Source organism: Rutidosis leptorrhynchoides, chromosome 2 (genome assembly GCF_046630445.1).
Source record: "Rutidosis leptorrhynchoides isolate AG116_Rl617_1_P2 chromosome 2, CSIRO_AGI_Rlap_v1, whole genome shotgun sequence".
Lineage (NCBI taxonomy): Eukaryota > Viridiplantae > Streptophyta > Magnoliopsida > Asterales > Asteraceae > Rutidosis > Rutidosis leptorrhynchoides.
The window spans coordinates 67014839-67035445 of NC_092334.1; the positions used below are offsets into that span (position 1 = coordinate 67014839).

The following is a 20607-nucleotide window of genomic DNA, read 5'->3' on the forward strand; positions in this document are numbered from 1 at the left end:
GTAGAAGAAGTTAGAGAACTCCAAGCTCGAGTATTAACTTTAGAGAGCACGGTACACAATTTGCACGCACTAGCAGTATCACCAACACCAGTAACATCACCAGCCTCAGCACCAACGGCACCAGTACCACCAACAACCCAAGTTTCAACAATCCATGCCTCAACATCTCATTCTGTACCTCGAGTATAATCATCGGTCTACGAATCGTTCTACATCAATTACCTTCGTTCGACATGACGATTAAGTAATCTCTAAATGTTTTAGAGATTATGTTTTCTAGTTTTAACGATAAACCAAATGAGTTAAATATCATATTAACTCAATGAATCCATGATTACATCTGAAGAAAATATATATGCAAGTATATTTTCATAAAAATTGTAATTAAAAATTATTTCGTACAAACTGTTAATGGTGAAAATATTTTAACGGGTAGGTAATACCCGAAAAATATTTAGATTTCACATTAATAAGTTACACTGTACATTCTTCGAAGCTGAATCAACAGTCGTTTACTATCCTACTTACATCCACCAGTATACAAATCTGTTTACCACAGAATAACCATATTCATCCAATTTCATATTTGGATTTTGATTTATCAGAATCCAACAAGTGGCATAATGAAGAAAACATTTGACAAAATAAAATTTGTTAGAAACAAACAAATTAACTACGAGAAATTTTGTTAAGAATCCACGCTAACTGTTCCTAGCTAATTGTTCCTAGCTAACTGATTACATTTTATTTATCGCAATTTAATTATCTCAATTAACATTCTCACAATTTTATTTATCGTCATTTAATTTCTGTTATTTACTTTACGCACATTATTTATCGTCATTTATTTTCTGTTATTTATTTTACGCGCTTTAAATATCGGGACACGTATACAAGGTTTTGACATATCATATCGACGCATCTATATATATTATTTGGAATAACCATAGACACTCTATATGCAGTAATGATCGAGTTCTCTATACAGGGTTGAGGTTGATTCTACAATAATATATATAGTTTGAGTTGTGATCGAGTCTGAGACGTATACGGGTCACGACACGTATTAATTAATTCGAATATTATATATTAAACTATATATGAATTATTGGACTGTCGACTGTGGACTATCGACTGTGAACTAATAACATTGAACAATTAAAATGAATTAAAATATTGATTATAACATATGAAACTAAACAATTCTTCAAGTTTGCCACTTGATTTTATTCTAAACCTCATTGTATCTTGACGATTACAATCTTCATTCAAACCTTTCATGATTCTTGAAAACACCTCAATCGATAGGATGAATCAACCACACTTCATCTACGGAAGGAAAGATTTATGCATATAGTTATGCACTTGAAAACACTCAGAACCTGAGTAAACGTTTAACACGTATCTGTGCTAGCTCCTTTGACATTGTTATTACCAAAAATAACATTGCAATTCTTTTTCAAATTAGTCAATTTTGTCACAGCTCCAACAAGTCAACTTCGACTCTTCATTCGAAGTAGCCTTACTATAATCCTGATATATACGATTACCCTTTTGATACCGGAGAATTCTTTTATATTCCACCACATTACCAGCAGACGTACCAACAACCTCGTTGCTTCTTGGCTTAAATCTCTCTCAAAAATTATTATATTTATTCATTGAAACCCTATCATATACTCATCAACATCTTGTAACGAGAACTGTCATATCAATTACCGGGAATCAGCAATCAGTACTTTGAAAACTCACAGCATATCTACATCAACAGTTATATGTATGACATTTATCTCTTAGAATTATGATCTCTCATTCTGAAATTCTGAAAAGCACTCAGTCACAAATCAATACTCTGAATGTTGAAAAATCTGAATGAAGCAGCAGAAACCATAGACAATAGTAAACGACCTTAATCATCGGAAGTTTGATGATAAAGAATAGTATGTTGGAAAAGCTCAAAAAAGTTGGAACTGGAAAACGGATTGAACTAACCACGAAGGAGACCAAGGACAAATACAAGGATCATACCATATATTCAAAGAATCCAGGTAATTCTGAATCCGATGAAACCTTCAACGAATATCTTGCTCCGTACTCATTTTAAAATCTTGAAGAAAAAAAATCTTCCTCATCAACCATCGAACTTAGAAATTCCAAAATATCATCATAAATATCTTCGATATTTCTGAAGATATTTTCATAAATACTCTCATCTGAAATTATTTATCTCTTCGTGCTATCTATATTACATCATAAAGGAAACTACTTTAGTTTCTAAAATTCTTTAAAAATTCGAGTTTAAATTATGAATGTTTTTGAAGTAGTGTTGGGAATTGATGCATGAATTAGTATAATATAATGACACTTGATCAACGTGATTATATTACAGTAATTCATGTTGAGTTTCTAATGGAAAGTGATGATTCACAGTACCATCATCATGTGCCATTTACACGACTCTTACATTCTACCCAATCTTTAAACATATTAAGAACAAATCTTATTGATAGTTCTATCTTTTCGAATATTCTGGTAATTTACCAAATCAAGATCGTGCCATTATGATTTTCTTCTTAGAACACTAACTATGTTCATTCGAACTTCATACTTACGAAATTCTGAACCATTATTCGCTTGATAAAAAGTCGGGAAGAGGAAACAAAAAAAAGAATGAAGATCTGAAATAAAAATGGGAGTATAAATCACAGTAAAATTGGAGAGAGCATTAACTGTGGGTGTCAATGATTACAGAAAGACAGAAGCAGGGACATTGAAATATAAGGGAAGATATAAAATTCAACAACAACGCAGAAATTACAAACCATGGATATTAATACGAATAGCAATATAAAGACACGGTATAATTAAGAACAGTATCACCCCAAGATAATAGTAGAATTAAACAGATTCTTTTGATGGAAGATTGAAAAGAAGGATGACAGATACATAGACAGGAAAATATCAAGAATCAGAACTGGATGGAGCATTTCCACAATATTTTAGAAGTAGGAATAGAGGAAGAAAGTATAGGAATGGTGAACGTAATGGAACGGAAGAAATTCATTTATAGTGAAAATACCAGACAAAGAAATCAAGGTAGATTTCCGCATTAATTATAGAGATCTTAATTTCCTTACTCGCCGAAGAATCAAATCTTTTAGATTTCGAAGAGTTTCTTCAATTTCCTTGAATTCCGGAATTCAACCAAAACAACGTCAAAAGTTAAGACGCCTCCTGTTTTCAAAATTCAACCATGACTACGTCAAAAGTAAAGACGAATATCTAATGTCAAATATCAATCTTTTGTGATAGCTTCACTTGTACGCTTCGAGTAATCGAATCGTTTTATCCAAATTATGCAATAATGATAAAAATTTATTTATCAACTCAGAGTCGTCATGAAATTTTTTTATTGTTAGTCATGACCACCTCACTCAAATTTCGGGACGAAATTTCTTTAACGGATAGGTACTGTGACGACCCGAAAATTTCCGATCAAATTTAAACTTATCTTTATATGACTTCGACACGATAAGCAAAGTCTGTTATGTTGAGTCTCAAAATTTTTGAACTATTGTTATGAATTAATTTAACCTTTGATTATTCTCGACGATTCACGGACCACTATTTGTAAATAGATATATATATATATATATATATATATATATATATATATATATATATATATATATATATATATATATATATATATATATATATATATATATATGTAAATATATAAATATATGAAATACAATAATATATGATTGGATTGTAAGAATTAAGTTGTAAAATAACAAACGATCTAATTAAGTTGTTATGAATCTATATATATATATATATATATATATATATATATATATATATATATATATATGATAATAATTATAATACTAGTAATGATACTAATAATAATATTATAACTTATAAATTGATACAAGTATTAGTTTTTAATGATAATTAATAGATTGTAATACTCGTTTGAAGTTTCGATTACTATACAGAGAAGTTTAAATCAAACTTATATGACTTTTAGAATAAACGATAATCCGAAAATGAGATTTTACTACAATACTTTTATCCGCCACCGATTAACAACGTGGTACGAAATCCAGTCCGTAACTGGTGATGGCTAACATTATCACACGTTTATATCTTAATTTATATTATCACTGCTACTTGATTGATATTATGCTTGATAGAATAACACTATGCTTGTATGTACATATATGAAATAGGGATATGAACGAATCCTTGATTGATATTATGCTTGATAGAATAACACTATGCTTGTATGTACATATATGGAATAGGAATATGAACTAATCCTTGATTGATTTTATGCTTAATGGAATAACACTATGCTTGTATGTACATATATGGATTAGGAAAATGAACAAATCCATATAGCTGTCTTTGTTTCCTTTCATTATTAGTGATGTACTATATATGTACATAAATATGCAAGATATATCACACCATTCAATCTATCCTCTATATATATATATAGTCACTTATACATATACATATGGCATAAGATATCAAACCCACCATTTTCGTTTTCTATTTCCTTATTCAATTGAACAACCTCTCCACCACCTGTGGCCTCACCCTTCACCAGCCTACAAGAACAAACTAAACCCTTAAAAACATCACCTGCATTTCCCCTTATTTCTTTTTATCGAACTCAAGCACCTAACACCACTCACTGACACGCTTTATTATTCATATAGAACAACATATTTATAAGTTTACAAAACATACTAATATCAAGTGATTATACAAGTTCATTTAACCATCTACACTATCTACATGAATACTCACTTACCACAAATAAACTGGATGATCACTTCTCTACGTGTTGACAGCTTACCCATTCCCATCTATTGACTTGATCCGCCATGTTGCTACACGTTTCTGTTTTCCAGTTATACACCAAACACCACCATAAAACCGTTACCATATCGCCACCATGAATCACCACTACAACACCCCTTTATCCCTTATATACAGCTTCAAGTAGTTCATGTTTTCTGTTTTTATTTACCATCATGAACCATCCAAGTAGTCACCATAAACTGCAAGTAACTCGCTGCTATAGTATCTGTTTCTTTTGTTTTCTAGTTAACCGAAGCCAAACACCCCTTTTACAATTATTGTCTACTCTAATCAAGTTACTGCTGTCATCATTTATGCTTCTGTTTAACCTGCAGCATAACTGAAAACAATTCAACGATTGGGGTACGTTTTCTGTTTATAATTAGAACAAAACATCAAGCCGTTCTTAATCATCATCTATAACTATCATTATTAAAAAGAACTATAACAAAGAAAACCATACCTGTCACCATTCTGCTTCGATTTTCAAACCAAAACCGATCACCATCTCCAACAAACTCTTACTTGTTACTGCTACAACCTATTGTAGGTACCTATTCGAAGCAAGACATCACATGTGTTCGACAACTATTGTTAGTTTCTATTTTCTTTCAATCAAAACAGACATCATCACAATCAAACATCACCAAAACTAATCGCTGTAAATTGAATTGCAACTGATCGATACTAGAATCAATCCCAGTTACCTGTTGAACCAAACCATAACAAGCATCTCAAATTTTGTAACTAAATATTGATGATCTTCTTCGATTCTGATCAAATGAGAAAGAAACGAGACCCTTGTGGTTGTTACCCTAAATCAAAACTCACCAATAACAAAAATTATTATTGTTGATGTATGATCCATTTAAAAAGCACAGAATATATATAGAGAGCGATAAAGAAATCAAGATGATATAAATGAATCAATTACCTATTAATGAACCGATTAATTGATTGAGTAATAAATAATGATGATGATCCACGATGATGATGAAAATGGATGATGATGATGATGAACCGAAGACCTGCTAGACAATTTATGATTTGTGCTTTATTGTTTGCTGATAAGTGAATCGAAGAAGAATATGAACTTTGATTATTTGTTATTCGCCTGTGTGTGTGTGTGTATGTTCTGTTATCACGATCAATTTGAGAAGACAATCCAGATCTGATCTCACTCTTTATTTTAGGTATAATTTTAATTATTATTTATTATATCTTTATCAAGTATTATTATTATTATTATTATTATTATTATTATTATTATTATTATTATTATTATTATTATTATTATTATTATTATTATTATTATTATTATTATTATTATTATTATTATTATTGTTATGTGGATTATTATTATTAGTATTTATCTTATTATTGATATTATTATTTTTATTATTATTAAAGGTAATTTTTATTAAAATGAGTAAAATAAACATCTTTATTAAAATTATCATTAATATTATAAGAATCCTTTTTATTATTAAAATTATCATTTAAAAGTATCATTTTTAAAATGATCATTATTATTATTAGTTTTATCATTATTAATATTACTATTATTTTTATTATTATTATTACAATAAAAATTAGTTATATAAAAATATATTTAACAAACACTATATTAATATTTTTATGATAAAGATTAATTATTTATTTAAAAACATATAAAATAAATATATTAATTAAGTCATTAACAAAACATATAATTTATTAAGAAAACATCGAATTCACTAAATATATATAAATTTGTTCGATTTCCATTATATGTGTTAATATATTTATGAATGATATAGGTTCGTGAATCCGAGGCCAACCCTGCATTGTTCAATATCGTCATATGTATTTTTACTACAAAATACATTACTGTGAGTTTCATTTGCTCCTTTTTAAATGCTTTTGCAATATATAATTTTGGGACTGAGAATACATGCGCTGCTTTTATAACTGTTTTACGAAATAGACACAAGTACTTAAACTACATTCTATGGCTGGATTATTAAACTGAATATGCCCCTTTTTAGTCTAGTAATCTAAGAATTAGGGAACAGACACCCTAATTGACGCGAATCCTAAAGATAGATCTATCGGGCCCAACAAGCCCCATCCAAAGTACCGGATGCTTTAGTACTTCGAAATTTATATCATGTCCGAAGGAGGATCCTGGAATGATGGGGATATTCTTATATGCATATTGTAAATGTCGGTTACCAGGTGTTCAATCCATATGAATGATATTTTTGTCTCTATGCATGGGACGTATGTTTATAAGAAATGGAAATATGAAATCTTGTGGTCTATTAAAATTATGAAATAATTATTTATGTTAAACTAAGGAACTCACCAACCTTTTGGTTGACACTTGAAAGCATGTTTATTCTCAGGTATGAAAGAAATCTTCCGCTGTGCATTTGCTCATTTTAGAAACATTACTTGGAGTCATTCATGGCATATTTCAAAAGACGTTGCATTCGAGTCATCGAGTTCATCAAGATTATTATTAAGTCAATTATTGTCGGATATATTCTGAAATGGTATGCATGCCGTCAATTTTCGTTGTAAAGAAAGATTGTCTTTTAAAATTGAATGCAATGTTTGTAAAATGTATCATATAGGGGTCAAATACCTCGCGATGTAATCAACTATTGTGAATCGTTTATAATCGATATGGACTTCATCCGGATGGATTAAGACGGGTCTCTACATTCAGCCTTTGTGATTTGTCCACAGCCTCCTTCATACTTTGCTCAATCCGTTTTCCAGTTTCAAAGCTTCTCTTTTTCTGAGCTTTGCCAATATACTATCCTTTATCATCCAACTTTTTACTGTTAAGGTCGTTTATAGTTTTTGCTGCTTCATCAGCATTTTTCAAAATTTTGAGAACTGGTTCGCAGTTTAGGGTGTTTTTCAAAAATTTCTCATTCAAAGAATGTAAGTCTTGGAGGTAGACGTTGTGTGTATATGTAATTGTTGATGTAGACATGCTGCGAGGTTTCAAAATACTGATTGCTGATTCTCAATAATTGGTATGGCAATTCTTGTTATAAGGTACGAATGAGTATATGATAGGGTTTTGATAATTATAATGATTTTGTTTTTTGGAAAGTCAAAGATCAGTGAAGTTGTTGGTAAGTTTATTGCTAATGTGGTGAATACAAACGATTCCCCGGTAACGTTGGCGAAAGGGCAACGTATCTATCGAGGTTATAATAAGACTGTTTTGATTGAGAAGTTGAAGTTGACTTGCAGGAGCTGTGACAAAATTGTCTATTTTGAAACAGAATTGAAAAGTTATTTTAGCTAGTAAATGCCAAAGGGTCTAACACGGATACGTGTCGAACTATGACTTGGGTTTTGAGAGTTTTTCAGGTGTATAACTGTGGGTAACATGTGGTTGGATCATCATCTCGATTTTTCCTTAGTTGAAGTGTCTTCAGGAATTTCGAAAGGTTTGAGCACATATTGTAATTGTTAATACATATGATGTTCTAATACAGTTTTGAAGTCAAAGTATAGCTTTGAAAGATATAGGAATCTAAGAGTGATGATACTGGTTATATTTCGAATTGAATTATGCAATTTCAAAATCAGAATATGTAATTGAATTTGAATGAGTATGATTGTTTTGATTTATATGAAAGAATGGATATTGTTGTGAAAGTAGGGAGTATAGTTGATGATTGCTGAATCATTTTCGAAAAATGTAATATATTAATTGTGAATTTATATATCTCTCGGGTATTACCTACCCGTTAAAAAAAAATTCACAATTAATATTTTGTACAAAAGAAGTTTATTACAGTCTTTATGAAAATATATGTGTATATTTTCTTTAGATGTAATATAGATTTAATGAGTTAATATTAAATTAAACTCATTTATTTTATGGTTGGAACTAGAATTGAGTAATCCCTAAAACTTTATAAATTGCATAAGTATTTCTTCAATAATATTGAAATTATGAATCATTACTTTGTTATTTGTTGGTTTTCGTGGAATTCTTGTGAACTTCGCAAGGTACGAATGATGTTATTTGAAAAGTTTCAAGTACATCGATGATGAAAGTGTAAAATCAAACATATATTCGAATAATACACTCGATTTATTATGAATTGGATTTTTATTGAATTGAGACAGAGATTGTAATTAACGATGGTTAAGTTGCGGACGAAGGACGTACATTATTGCATATTTGTAATATGAATTAACTGAGTAGTTAAGATTCACACATAATAGCTTAGTACGGGAAGATTTATTATGGTTTAAAAATTTATACATATAAAATATACATATAAATCTTTCGATTGGAAATGAGTTAATACTTCATAACTCGTTGATACAATATATTTGTTGTTGATTCGTAATGATGTCCACAATGATTCTTGAACTGACAGAGTTTATGATGTTACAGGTGCTGTTGATTCTGACGGCACTGAATGTGTTGATGATGTTACGGTCCTGTTGATGCTGTTGGTAAAATAATTCTAGCTTGTAAATCATACACCATTTTCGATCAAAGTTTCTACTCTACCATCTCCGTTCACTCATCCAATTTACGGTCAGAATTAAATAATCTCTAAGATTTTGGAGATTACATAACTGATGCAGAGATATCTCTTCAATGAAGTTTATGAATTACTACTTCATCGTTTGTTTTTGTTGATATTCCTGGATATTTACAGGGCGTATGACGTTGATGTTTGAGATACAGATTGTGATGTTGCGGTGTGAGATGTGGATGTTGTTGTTGGTGGTGGTGATGGTACTGTTGGTGTTGCTGATGGTGGTACTGTTTATGCTGCTGGTGCTGCTGCTGGTGTTTGTAACCTTTCTACCATATTCTCCAAAGCCACTACCCGAGCGCGAAGCTCGTTGACTTCTTCTATTACACTGGGGTGATTGTCGGTTCGGACGAGCGGATAAATAAAATCTAGAATTTGGTGTAGTATGTAATCGTGACGAGATACTCTAGAAATAAGAGAGAAAATGGTGTTTCGGATAGGTTCGTTGGTAAGTGCTTCAGGTTCTTCACCAAGAGGGCAATGTGGTGGATGGAAGGGATCACCTTCTTCTTGTCTCTAATGATTAAGGAGGCTACGAACCTATCCCCAATTCATCCAGAATAGATGATGACTAATTGGTTGATCCATTCCGGTCATACTGCTTTCGGAACTTGAGTGGGATTCCATTTCGGAATCCGAGGGACTTGAACTAATGATGAATTCCATTTCGTACGATTGAATAAAGAATTTTTCGATATGAAATGATTTTTCGGCTATCGGGTGGTATTCTAATTATATAGAGCAAAAGGTTTCATAGATTACGGAGGAATTTACGGAATATGTCAGACAAAGTTTACAGTAACAGATACGCTAAGATATGAATTAGCAGATACGCTAAGATATGAATTTTGTCTATACACTATTCATGCAATCAATGCAATAAGATGTGTCTAGACTAAGAATGATAAGCAGGTAATTTCTGACAAAAATGATGAGCAAAACTTTTGACATGCAGACACGGTCGAAGTCCAGACTCACTAATGCATCCTAACGACTATCAGTTAGACACACTAATGCAGACCTGGTTCGTTAAGACCACCGCTCTGATACCAACTGAAATGACCCGTTCATATACATTATAAACGATTCACAATAGTTGATTACATCGCGAGGTATTTGACCTCTATATGATACATTTTACAAACATTGCATTCGTTTTTAAAAGACAAACTTTCTTTACAACAAAAGTTGACGGCATGCACACCATTTCATAATACATCCAACTATAATTGGCTTAATAATAATCTTGATGAACTCAATGACTCGAATGCAACATCTTTCAAAATATGCCATGAATGACTCCAAGTAATATCCTTAAAATGAGCTAATGCACAGCGGAAGATTTCTTTAATACCTGAGAATAAACATGCTTTAAAGTGTCAACCAAAAGGTTGGTGAGTTCATAGGTTTATCATAACAATCATTTCAATATATTAATAGACCACAAGATTTCCGTTTATAAATATATGTACACTCGCAAGTGTATAAAAGTATTCTATAAGTTGTAGGCACCCGGTAACAAGCCTTAACGTTCATGTTTTACCCTCTGAAGTACACCAGATCAGGTGTGTTTAAAATAACCTCGAAGTACTAAAGCATCCCATAGTCTGGATGGGGTTTGTCAGGCCCAATAGATCTATCTTTAGGATTCGCGCCTACCATACATAGACAAGTAGTTTAAGGTTACCAAGCTAAGGGTATATTTCTGGTTTAAACCCACGTAGAATTAGTTTTAGTACTTGTGCATATTTCGTAAAACATTTATAATAACAGCGCATGTATTCTCAGTCCCAAAAATATATATAAAAGGGAGCAAATGAAACTCACAATACTGTATTTCGTAGTAAAAATACATATAACGTCATTTAACAAGTGCAAGGTTGGCCTCGGATTCACGAACGTATCAATATTGAGATTCAATATTGCAAGAAAGTACGTAGACGCAACGGAGATGATAAACACTAGATTGAACTCACGAGCATGCCCATGAACCATACCCATCACCTCCATAGCTATAACCTATAATTTCCTTAGCTTCGACTCATTCAAAAAAACTATTTTGAAATCACTCGGACAGTACTCCGTCGTAATATTTTATGTATACTAATAATATCTTGAAATAATACAGAGCAGGTAAACCTAAGCTTCTTTACTTACATTCTAATTAGTGAAGCCTTTGAGTTTACTTAGTGAGATGATAGAAAATAAATACTGGTGGAATTATGGCATTACAGTTGGCCATAACTACCCATACGTAATAATTGATTTTATGCATAGTTACAGCTGGCCTGTCTTTGAAAAAATGAAGCTTGAGTTTTGGTTACAAGCTATGGAATGCCAAGTTCTGTGATGGTAAAATTCCTAAAATATATTTTTTTTTTGTAATATGTTGAGCCCAATAGGATTTTCCAAAAAAAGTTCAGCATATTATGTATCTTTCTCAATTTTCAGTTGCAACTTTTGGAGATTTGAGTTCCCAATAACCTTATAACAAAATGGTAATACTCTTTATATATTTTTATTCATAATTTGGAAAATAATGAAACATGATGGTCTGTAATGCAGTATTAGAAGATATAATAGAGGAAGAGAAATATTGAACTTGTAAATTCTGTGTATTTGATATCACTACATAAGCTTCCATTATATAGGAAGAACAATTACATAATATATCCCTATACTATAACTAGAGTATAACCTTATACAATTATAGTTGTCTAATATTCCCCCGCAAGCTAAGGACGGGTAACAACCTGTAGCTTGGATCGTAACTGGAGAAATCTTGGTGAGGACAATCGCTTGGTGAAGATATCAGCAATCTGATCATCAGTAGTTATAAACTGAACTGGAAGTTTTTGTTGAGCAACTCTTTCTCGAAAAAAGTGAAAATCAACTTCTACATGTTTTGTACGTGCATGAAAGACTAGGTTATGTGAGAGATACGTAGCACCAAGGTTATCACACCATAAGGTAGGAACCGATTTAACAGGAACACAAAGTTCACGTAATAGATCTTGAACCCATGTTAGTTCTGCAACCATGTCAGCTAGGGACTTGTATTCAGATTCTGTTGAGGATCGAGAGACAGTCTTTTGTTTTCGGGCAGACCATGATACTGGGTTTGAACCAAGATATATAGCATATCCTCCAGTGGATCGACGGTCATCTGGACAACCTGCCCAGTCAGCATCAGAGAAGCTAGTCAGCGAGTTGTATGCTGAATCAGTATAGGCATGCAGCACTGTTCCGGAGTCGTGCATAAATCGTAAACCATAATTGATTGTGCCTTGTAAGTAACGGAGAATTCGTTTAACTGCTGACCAATGATTTATCGTGGGACAATGCATGTACTGACAGACTTTGTTGACTGCGAAAGTGATGTCCGGTCGAGACAATGTAACGTATTGAAGGGCACCCATAATTTGACGGTATTGAACAGGGTTGTCAAATGTTGCACTATCACCAAGAGCAAGTTTGGCATTGGTTGTCATTGGAGATGAAATTGGTTTAGCATTAGATAAGTCGACGCTTTCCAAAAGTTCACGGATGTATTTGTGTTGTGATAGAATCATGTCATTACCATTCCTTGTGACTTCAATCCTTAGAAAATAAGATAAGTTACCCATGTCTTTAACAGCAAATGAGCGGCTGAGACTTTGTACCACCCTATCTATTTCCTTTGTATCATTCCCTGTTAAAATAACGTCATCAACGTACACAAGCATATATAGAAGAGTGTCCCCATTAGAGTAGATGAATAAGGAAGTATCCGTTCCCGACCCATGAAATCTAAGAGAATGAAGTGCTGTAGAGAGTCGATGAAATCATGCTCTAGGTGCTTGCTTTAATCCATATAAGGCTTTGTGAAGGAGGCACACATGATTTGGTGTAGCTGAATTGACAAATCCCGGTGATTGTTATAGATAAACTGTTTCGTGAAGATCACCATGTAAAAAGGCATTTTGTACATCAAGTTTCCCGAGGGACCATTTCTGAGACACGGCCAAGGAGAGAACAACACGAATGGTTGTTGATTTTACAACGGGGCTAAATGTTTCCTGATAGTCGATGCCTGGTTGTTGTTGAAACCCTTTAGCAACTAAACGTGCTTTGTAGCGTTGTACTGCCCCTGTTTGATCCCGTTTTAATTTGTATACCCACTTGCAATCAACCACATTAGAATTTGGAACACGAGGTACTAGTGACCAAGTACCATTCCTCACCAACGCTGAATACTCTTCAGTCATGGCTCTACGCCAGTGAGGATCTTTGTTAGCAATGGTAAAGTTTGCTGGTTCTGTGTCAGACGAGGGACCTCTTGTATTATAGGAGGTGGCCTTATGTGGTTTAGGATTGGGGCGAAGATTGGCTGGTCGAGAACGAGGAGGTGGCAGTGTTTGGGGAAGTGGTGGTAGTAGTAGCAGTAGTTTGAGGTAGTTGGTTGTGACTTTGTTTAGGTAGTGATGAGGAGGTTTTTGAGCGACGATGATATAGGTGATTTGATCGTGCCGTGTCCAAGCGGTGTAGTGGTGGTATTTTGTGGTTCTGGTGGGACAAAATGTGTTTTAGGAATTGTGAAAGGTGAATCTTTAGTTTGTGAGGTAGGATTTGGATATTTAGAGATGTAGGGATTGACTGGATGTGTAGAAATGGTTGTATCAGATTGTTTAAAAGGAAAAGATTGCTCATTGAATCGAACATGACGGGCTATATAAATATGATCCGACTTTGGGTCGAAACATCGATAGCCATGATGGGCAGTACTGTAACCAAGAAATACACAAGGTGTAGATCGAAGATCCATTTTGTGTTTGTTGTATGAACGAAGATGAGGGTAGCATTGGCACCCAAAAACTCGAAGAAATGAAAAATCAGGTTTATGTTTGAACACATGTTCAAAGGGTGAGGTTGCTGAGTTTGTTCTAGATGGCATTCGATTGATAAGGTTCATTGCAGTTCCAAAAGCAAAATGCCAAAAATGTTGTCGTACATGTGATTGAGCGAGTAGAGTAAGACCAGTTTCAACAACATGACGATGTCGTCTTTCAACCAAACCATTTTGTTCACTGGTATGAGGACAGGAAAGACGATGATTGATGCCTAGTGAAGAAAAGAATTGAGAGAGATTTCTAAACTCACCTCCCCAATCAGTTTGGACATATTTGAGTTTGGTCTGAAATTGTCGTTCAACTATTGCCACAAATTGCTTAAAGGTGGCGTAAACATCAGATTTGAGTTTTAATGGGAACAACCACATAAATCGTGAAAAATGATCAACACACAGCAAAAAGTATTTGTTACCATCAAAGGAGGTAACAGACGCAGGTCCCCATACACCACAAAAGACTAAATCCAAAATGGGAGAACTTTTATAAGTAGATGGTATTAGATGAAGTTTAGAGGATTTTCCAAAATTACATGAATCACAAAAGTTGGTTGTAAACTAATCTTGTAAAGGCAAATGATATTTAGATAACATGGACTTCAAATATTGTGGATGTGGATGTCCGAGTCTTTGATGCCATGTAATTGAAGATGCACGGGTAGTGGAGAATGCTACTTTGTGAAATGGTGAAGACTGAGGAAGATGGAAGGAGTAAAGACCACCATTACTTGGACCTGTGAGGAGGGTAGTGTGTGTAATCTTGTCCTTCACATCAAAGAAAGTTGAGTGAAATTTAAAATACACATTGTTATCAAGACAAAACTTTTGTACAGAAAGTTATTTATATTTTATTTCAGGAACATGAAGTATGTCTTTGAGGGAAAAGGCTTTGTTTGGAGACGAAAATTGTGAGGAACCAACGTGTAGAATGGGTAAACCCTTACCATTGCCAACATGAAGATTGTCCTCACCGTAGTAGACCTCGGAGTTGCCAAAGTTGGATAGGTCTGGAGTAACATGGTGACTAGAGCCTGTGTCTTGGATCCAAGAGGTTGACGCTTGGGAGCGGTAGTCGGTAAAGTTAGCTGAAGGAGATTATCGTCTCATAGTAGCAGGGTTATGATTAGGGCATTGAGATGAGATGTGCCCAATCCCACACCTATAGCATGTGCCAAAAACTGTGTTTTGATTAGAAGCACAGTTAAAAGAATTTTGATTACCTGCTTGATTTCTGTTGTTATAGTTGCCTCGTCCACGTCTGTAATCATGTCCACGACCACAGTTATTTCCAGATCCGTTAGTGTACATGGCTTGTGCAACCGGTGTATGGGCAGGTTGAGCTTGGAGTCCAAGTTGAGATAAAAGCAATTGTACGGCTTGAAGCTGATTTGTTTTTGAATCGGGCAAGACATTATTAGGAGCTGTTGAATTGCGACTTTGTGTGCTAGTTGTGAATGATTGAGCTAAAGGAATGTCGGGTACAGATTTCTTGATCATGTAGTCGTGGTCTAATAGCAGACCATGAAGGTCTACAAAGGTAGGGGCTTTTCACGGCCCAGAAGGCTTGATTTTAAACCGTTGTATTCCTCTCGTAGTCCTGATATAACTAGCATCACCAAATCTTTTTCTTTCATCTTTTCGCCTATGTTGGCGAGCGCAATATCGTATTCTTGAGTCCTAGTTAGGTAGTCTGCGGTTGTTTCATCTGGCTTCATCTGTAGTCTGAGGAGCTGAGGAGCTGGGTTTTCAAAGTGTATTCTCGAGAGGGAGTGTGAGGAGCGTAGGCACGCTCAAAGGATAACCAGAGATCATGAGACGTTAGTCCTTGAACATGTTGGAATGATGCTTCGGATATGGTAGAAATGATGAGCATTCTTATGTGAGCATCATTAGAGACCCAATTAATGTAATTAGGGTTTGGTGTTTGAGACTGTGTTTCTTCATCTTTTTCTGATGATGGGACCGATGATGGGACATTTTTAGGTAGACAAGGGATTGTGCCATCAATATAGTCAAATAATTTGTTGGTGACGAAGAACGGTTGAACCATTGTCTTCCAGTAACCATAGTTCGTGGGAGATAAGGTGAAATCAAATTTGTGAGAGTTGTGTGCGACTTTATCTGTTGGAGTAAAGCTAGCTAGCATTGCCATTTTCATAAATAGATAAAAGAGAAGTAATAATTTTTTTATTATTATTTTTTTTGTCTTTCTTTTTTTACTTTTTTTAACTTAAAGGAAAATAATAAAATAAAAATAGAGAATATAAAATATATTAGATAGCTACTTAAGGTAAAGTAGGGATAAAAAAACACTCCAGGGGGTTTTTATTCACTCCCGTTCACAAAACAGTAACAAAAAAAAGTCCACAGTACTGTTCCGGTGGTGAATAGTGGCGGCCGACGACGGATTTGTGTCGGAATGAGCTAATATTTTTCCGGATTTTTCGGAATTTTATCCCGAATCTAGTGGTGTAGACGGTTTTTTCTAATTTTTCTTGGATGGGTATAGATAAAAAAAGGAATTCGAAAAGTTTCGGCACCTGTGGTGGCGCGTGGCGGCGCGTGTGTGATGGGTTCGGGCTGAAATTTGTTTGCGTGTGTTCGGAGATTAATTCTGCATCTAGTGGTTGTCGTTAATTTTGGTTGATAAATGCTTTGAGTGGCGGTCATTTTGTGGGTAGACGGGATTTAGTTTTTATGACCTGAAAAGCTCGTTTCTGATGTGAACTTTCCGACAACGCTGCATTCACAGAGCATACTTTGATATTAGTTTTTTTTTGTTCCGAGACTGTTGCTGCCGGAATAGTAGCTGCCGGAATTGTTACTGGAATAGTGGCTGCCGGAATTGTTACCAGACTTAGGCCTTTACAACTCTGATACCATATTAGAAGATATAATAGAGGAAGAGAGATATTGAACTTGTAAGTTCTGTGTATTTGATATTACTACATAAGCTTCCATTATATAGGAAGAACAATTACATAATATATCCCTATACTATAACTAGAGTATAACCTTATACAATTATAATTGTCTAATATGCAGTTAGCATGGATCACTTAAGGTCTTACATTCAAATGTCATCGGGATAAAACTTTTAATTGTGACTAATATTGGATCTAAAATTAAAGAAATTGAATGGGTGTCATTTTTTAATCAATATCTTTATATAAGAACCAATATTTAAGTAGAAATGGGAAGAAATAAACGTAACTATGTAAAGTATTCTATCATTAGGTGGCAGCATTTTAGGGGGTAGCACTTAGGGTATGATGTAAGATAATGGGTGGTAATTATGGTGTATTAAAACAAGATAAAAGTTATATCTTAGATAATTGTATATATTAATAAGGAATGCATAAGTATATTGTTAACTGTATAATTAGACTTGACAAACTCCGTGTTTACTATTACTAAATGGGTTAAAATTACCACCTATATATTATTTGCAAAAAGGAATCGCCACTGTTATGTTTAAAAACTTCTATATCTAAATCAACAGATATCGACTTATGGGAGTTTCAAGAAGAGAAACAAGAAGGTTATATTGGCAAAAATGCTGAAACTGGCAAAGCTAAGGAGTGCAAAGCCTGATGTAACATTTTTGTAACATGTTGGCATCTTCATTTTTGCAAGCCCGATGTACTCATAGAGTGTTCATCTCTTTTTCTTAGGTTGGCAAGCTGAAGAGTCTTTATAGCTTTTTACCCGAGCTTAGTTGGTTCAAGTTTTAGCAAGCTACTATCTTATGAAAAAGGTTTGTCTTTTATCAAAAGTTAACCGCTACTTTGTTGATATTGTCAGCTCGGTATTGAGATATGTGTATCACCGGCTGAGATGAGTGCGTCTTTAACATCCTCATCGCTCAAATATCTATCCACGCCAAGGTAAAGTCCATTCCTTCTCCAATTACCAAAACATTTCATTAATGAATTTCACTATCCTCTAGCTTATGCTCAATTTCTAATTATATTGATTGAATAGTATGATTGTATGTTTGCTGTCAAATAATTAACTTGGATTTAGATAATAAGGTTGCAATCGATGAAGCCACCTATGCTGTGGATGCTGATATTTGTAAGAAAAATAATAGTGGAGATGTGGACTTTCTATAAAAGTCTTATTATTACTTTCAATTTTATTTTCTATATATGTTTTTTTACCTTGCTGCATTGAATATAAGATAACTAGCACTACTACTTTAATTTAATAAATTGTTTATAAACATTACTTGTGAATAAACTCTCACAAAACCCCATGAATTCGCGGGTATTCAGCTAGTAGTAGTAGTAATAATAATAGTAATAATAATAATAATAATAATAATAATAATAATAATAATAATAATAATAATAATAATAATAGTAATAATAATAATAATAGTAATAATAATAATAATAATAATAATAATAATAATAATAATAATAATAATAATAATAATAATAATAATAATAATATACCTTTAATATTGGAAGTGGGGTCAATGTGATGGGTGTGATGGATGTTAGTGAATGTGGTTGGGAATGTGGTTGGAAGAAGCTGTTGAGGTGGCGCTGATGTGGTAGCAGTGTGGTTCCTTGACAGGTGTCATGAATAAGAGTGGTCTTAGGTGTGTTGGATTACTTCATTCAGGGTTTGGTGTCAGAGGAGTTGGACCGTTCCAGAATCTTTTGGACCATTTGCAGACCCGGTCAACAACAATGTGTTGACCAGTCTTAAGTTCCACTAGACTCTTTTTCGATGTGTGATATCATGTGCAGAGTTTAATTGGAATCTTACAAAATTAATTAGACAAAATTTATGATGAGTTAAGCTTTATCTAAACCTTGTTAAACTATTCATACATTTAGATCTTGTGAATTCTTAAACAAATATCCGTGATAAATGAACATGCTAATTATCATCAACTAAAGAGAAAAAGATAAAAACCACTGATAATGCTAAAAACGAACATATATTTCATAGCATTATTCCTCAAGAAAGACAAGCTTTTAGTTGCAATTGTTCTATTTACAAGTGATATTCGTTTAAATAATAAAAGGTGAAGACAAAAGACAGATTCGACGAATTGAAGACGCAAACGACCAAAAAGCTCAAAAGTACAAAAGACAATCAAAGAGGTTCCAATTATTGATAAGAAACGTCTCGAAATTACAAGAGTACAAGATTCAAAACGCAAAGTACAAAATATAAAATTGTACGCAAGGACGTTCGAAAATCCGGAACCGGGACCAGAGTCAACTCTTAACGCTCGACGCAACGGACTAAAAATTACAAGTTAACTATGTATATAAATATAATATAATATATAATTAATTATATTAATTATATATATATTATATTTATAAATAAAAACCGTCGGCAGAGAAAGACTCCAAAGTTGTGAGCTGTAATTTCATTCTCCGCGACTCGCGGAGTTTGAAGGCAAAAATGCCGCGAGTCGCGGAGCCCCAAATTCAGAAACCCCCAATAAAGCTCGCGCATTCTGATCATAAAATATCATCTTTTTCTTCTTCTCCTCATACGTAAAATATATATATATATATATATATTTATAATTTATATTTTAATTTTAATTATAATTCTAATAATAAGGGTATGTTAGCAAATGTTGTAAGGGTGTAAGTAGAAATTCTGTCCGTGTAATGCTACGTTATTTTTAATCATTGTAAGTTATGTTCAACCTTTTTATATTAATGTCTCGTAGCTAAGTTATTATTATGCTTATTTAATCCGAAGTAATCATGATGTTGGGCTAATTACTAAAATTGGGTAATTGGGCTTTGTACCATAATTGGGGTTTGGACAAAAGAACGACAATTGTGGAAATTAGACTATGGGCTATTAATGGGCTTTATATTTGTTTAACTAAATGACAGTTTGTTAATGTTAATATAAAGATTTACAATTGGGCGTCCCTATAAATTACCATATACACTCAATCGGACACGATGGGCGGGGTATTTATATGTACGAATAATCGTTCATTTAACCGGACACGGGAATGGATTAATAGCCACTAGAATAATTAAAACAGGGGTGAAATTATGTACAAAGGACACTTGGTATAATTGATAACAAAATATTAAAACCTTGGGTTACACTCAGTCGACATCCTAGTGTAATTATTAAACAAAGTATTAAAATCTTGTTACAGTTTAAGTCCCCAATTAGTTGGAATATTTAACTTCGGGTATAAGGATAATTTGACGTGGACACTCGCACTTTATATTTATGACTGATGGACTGTTATGGACAAAAACCAGACGGACATATTAA

At 33.4% G+C, this 20607-nt stretch overlaps 1 protein-coding gene across 1 annotated transcript; it reads right to left on the minus strand.

Annotated features, from left to right (window-relative positions):
* Positions 1-16039: 16039 nt before the first annotated feature.
* Positions 16040-16480, minus strand: LOC139887945 (uncharacterized). The gene has a single exon (XM_071870989.1). The coding sequence runs from the start codon at positions 16478-16480 to the stop codon at positions 16040-16042; it is 441 nt and encodes a 146-aa protein (XP_071727090.1).
* Between the last annotated feature and the right edge of the window lie 4127 nt (positions 16481-20607).

Excerpts from the sequence above, each read along its gene's own strand:
- LOC139887945 (XM_071870989.1), bottom strand. The coding sequence starts at position 16,480 with ATGGCAATGCTAGCTAGCTTTACTCCAACAGATAAAGTCGCACACAAC.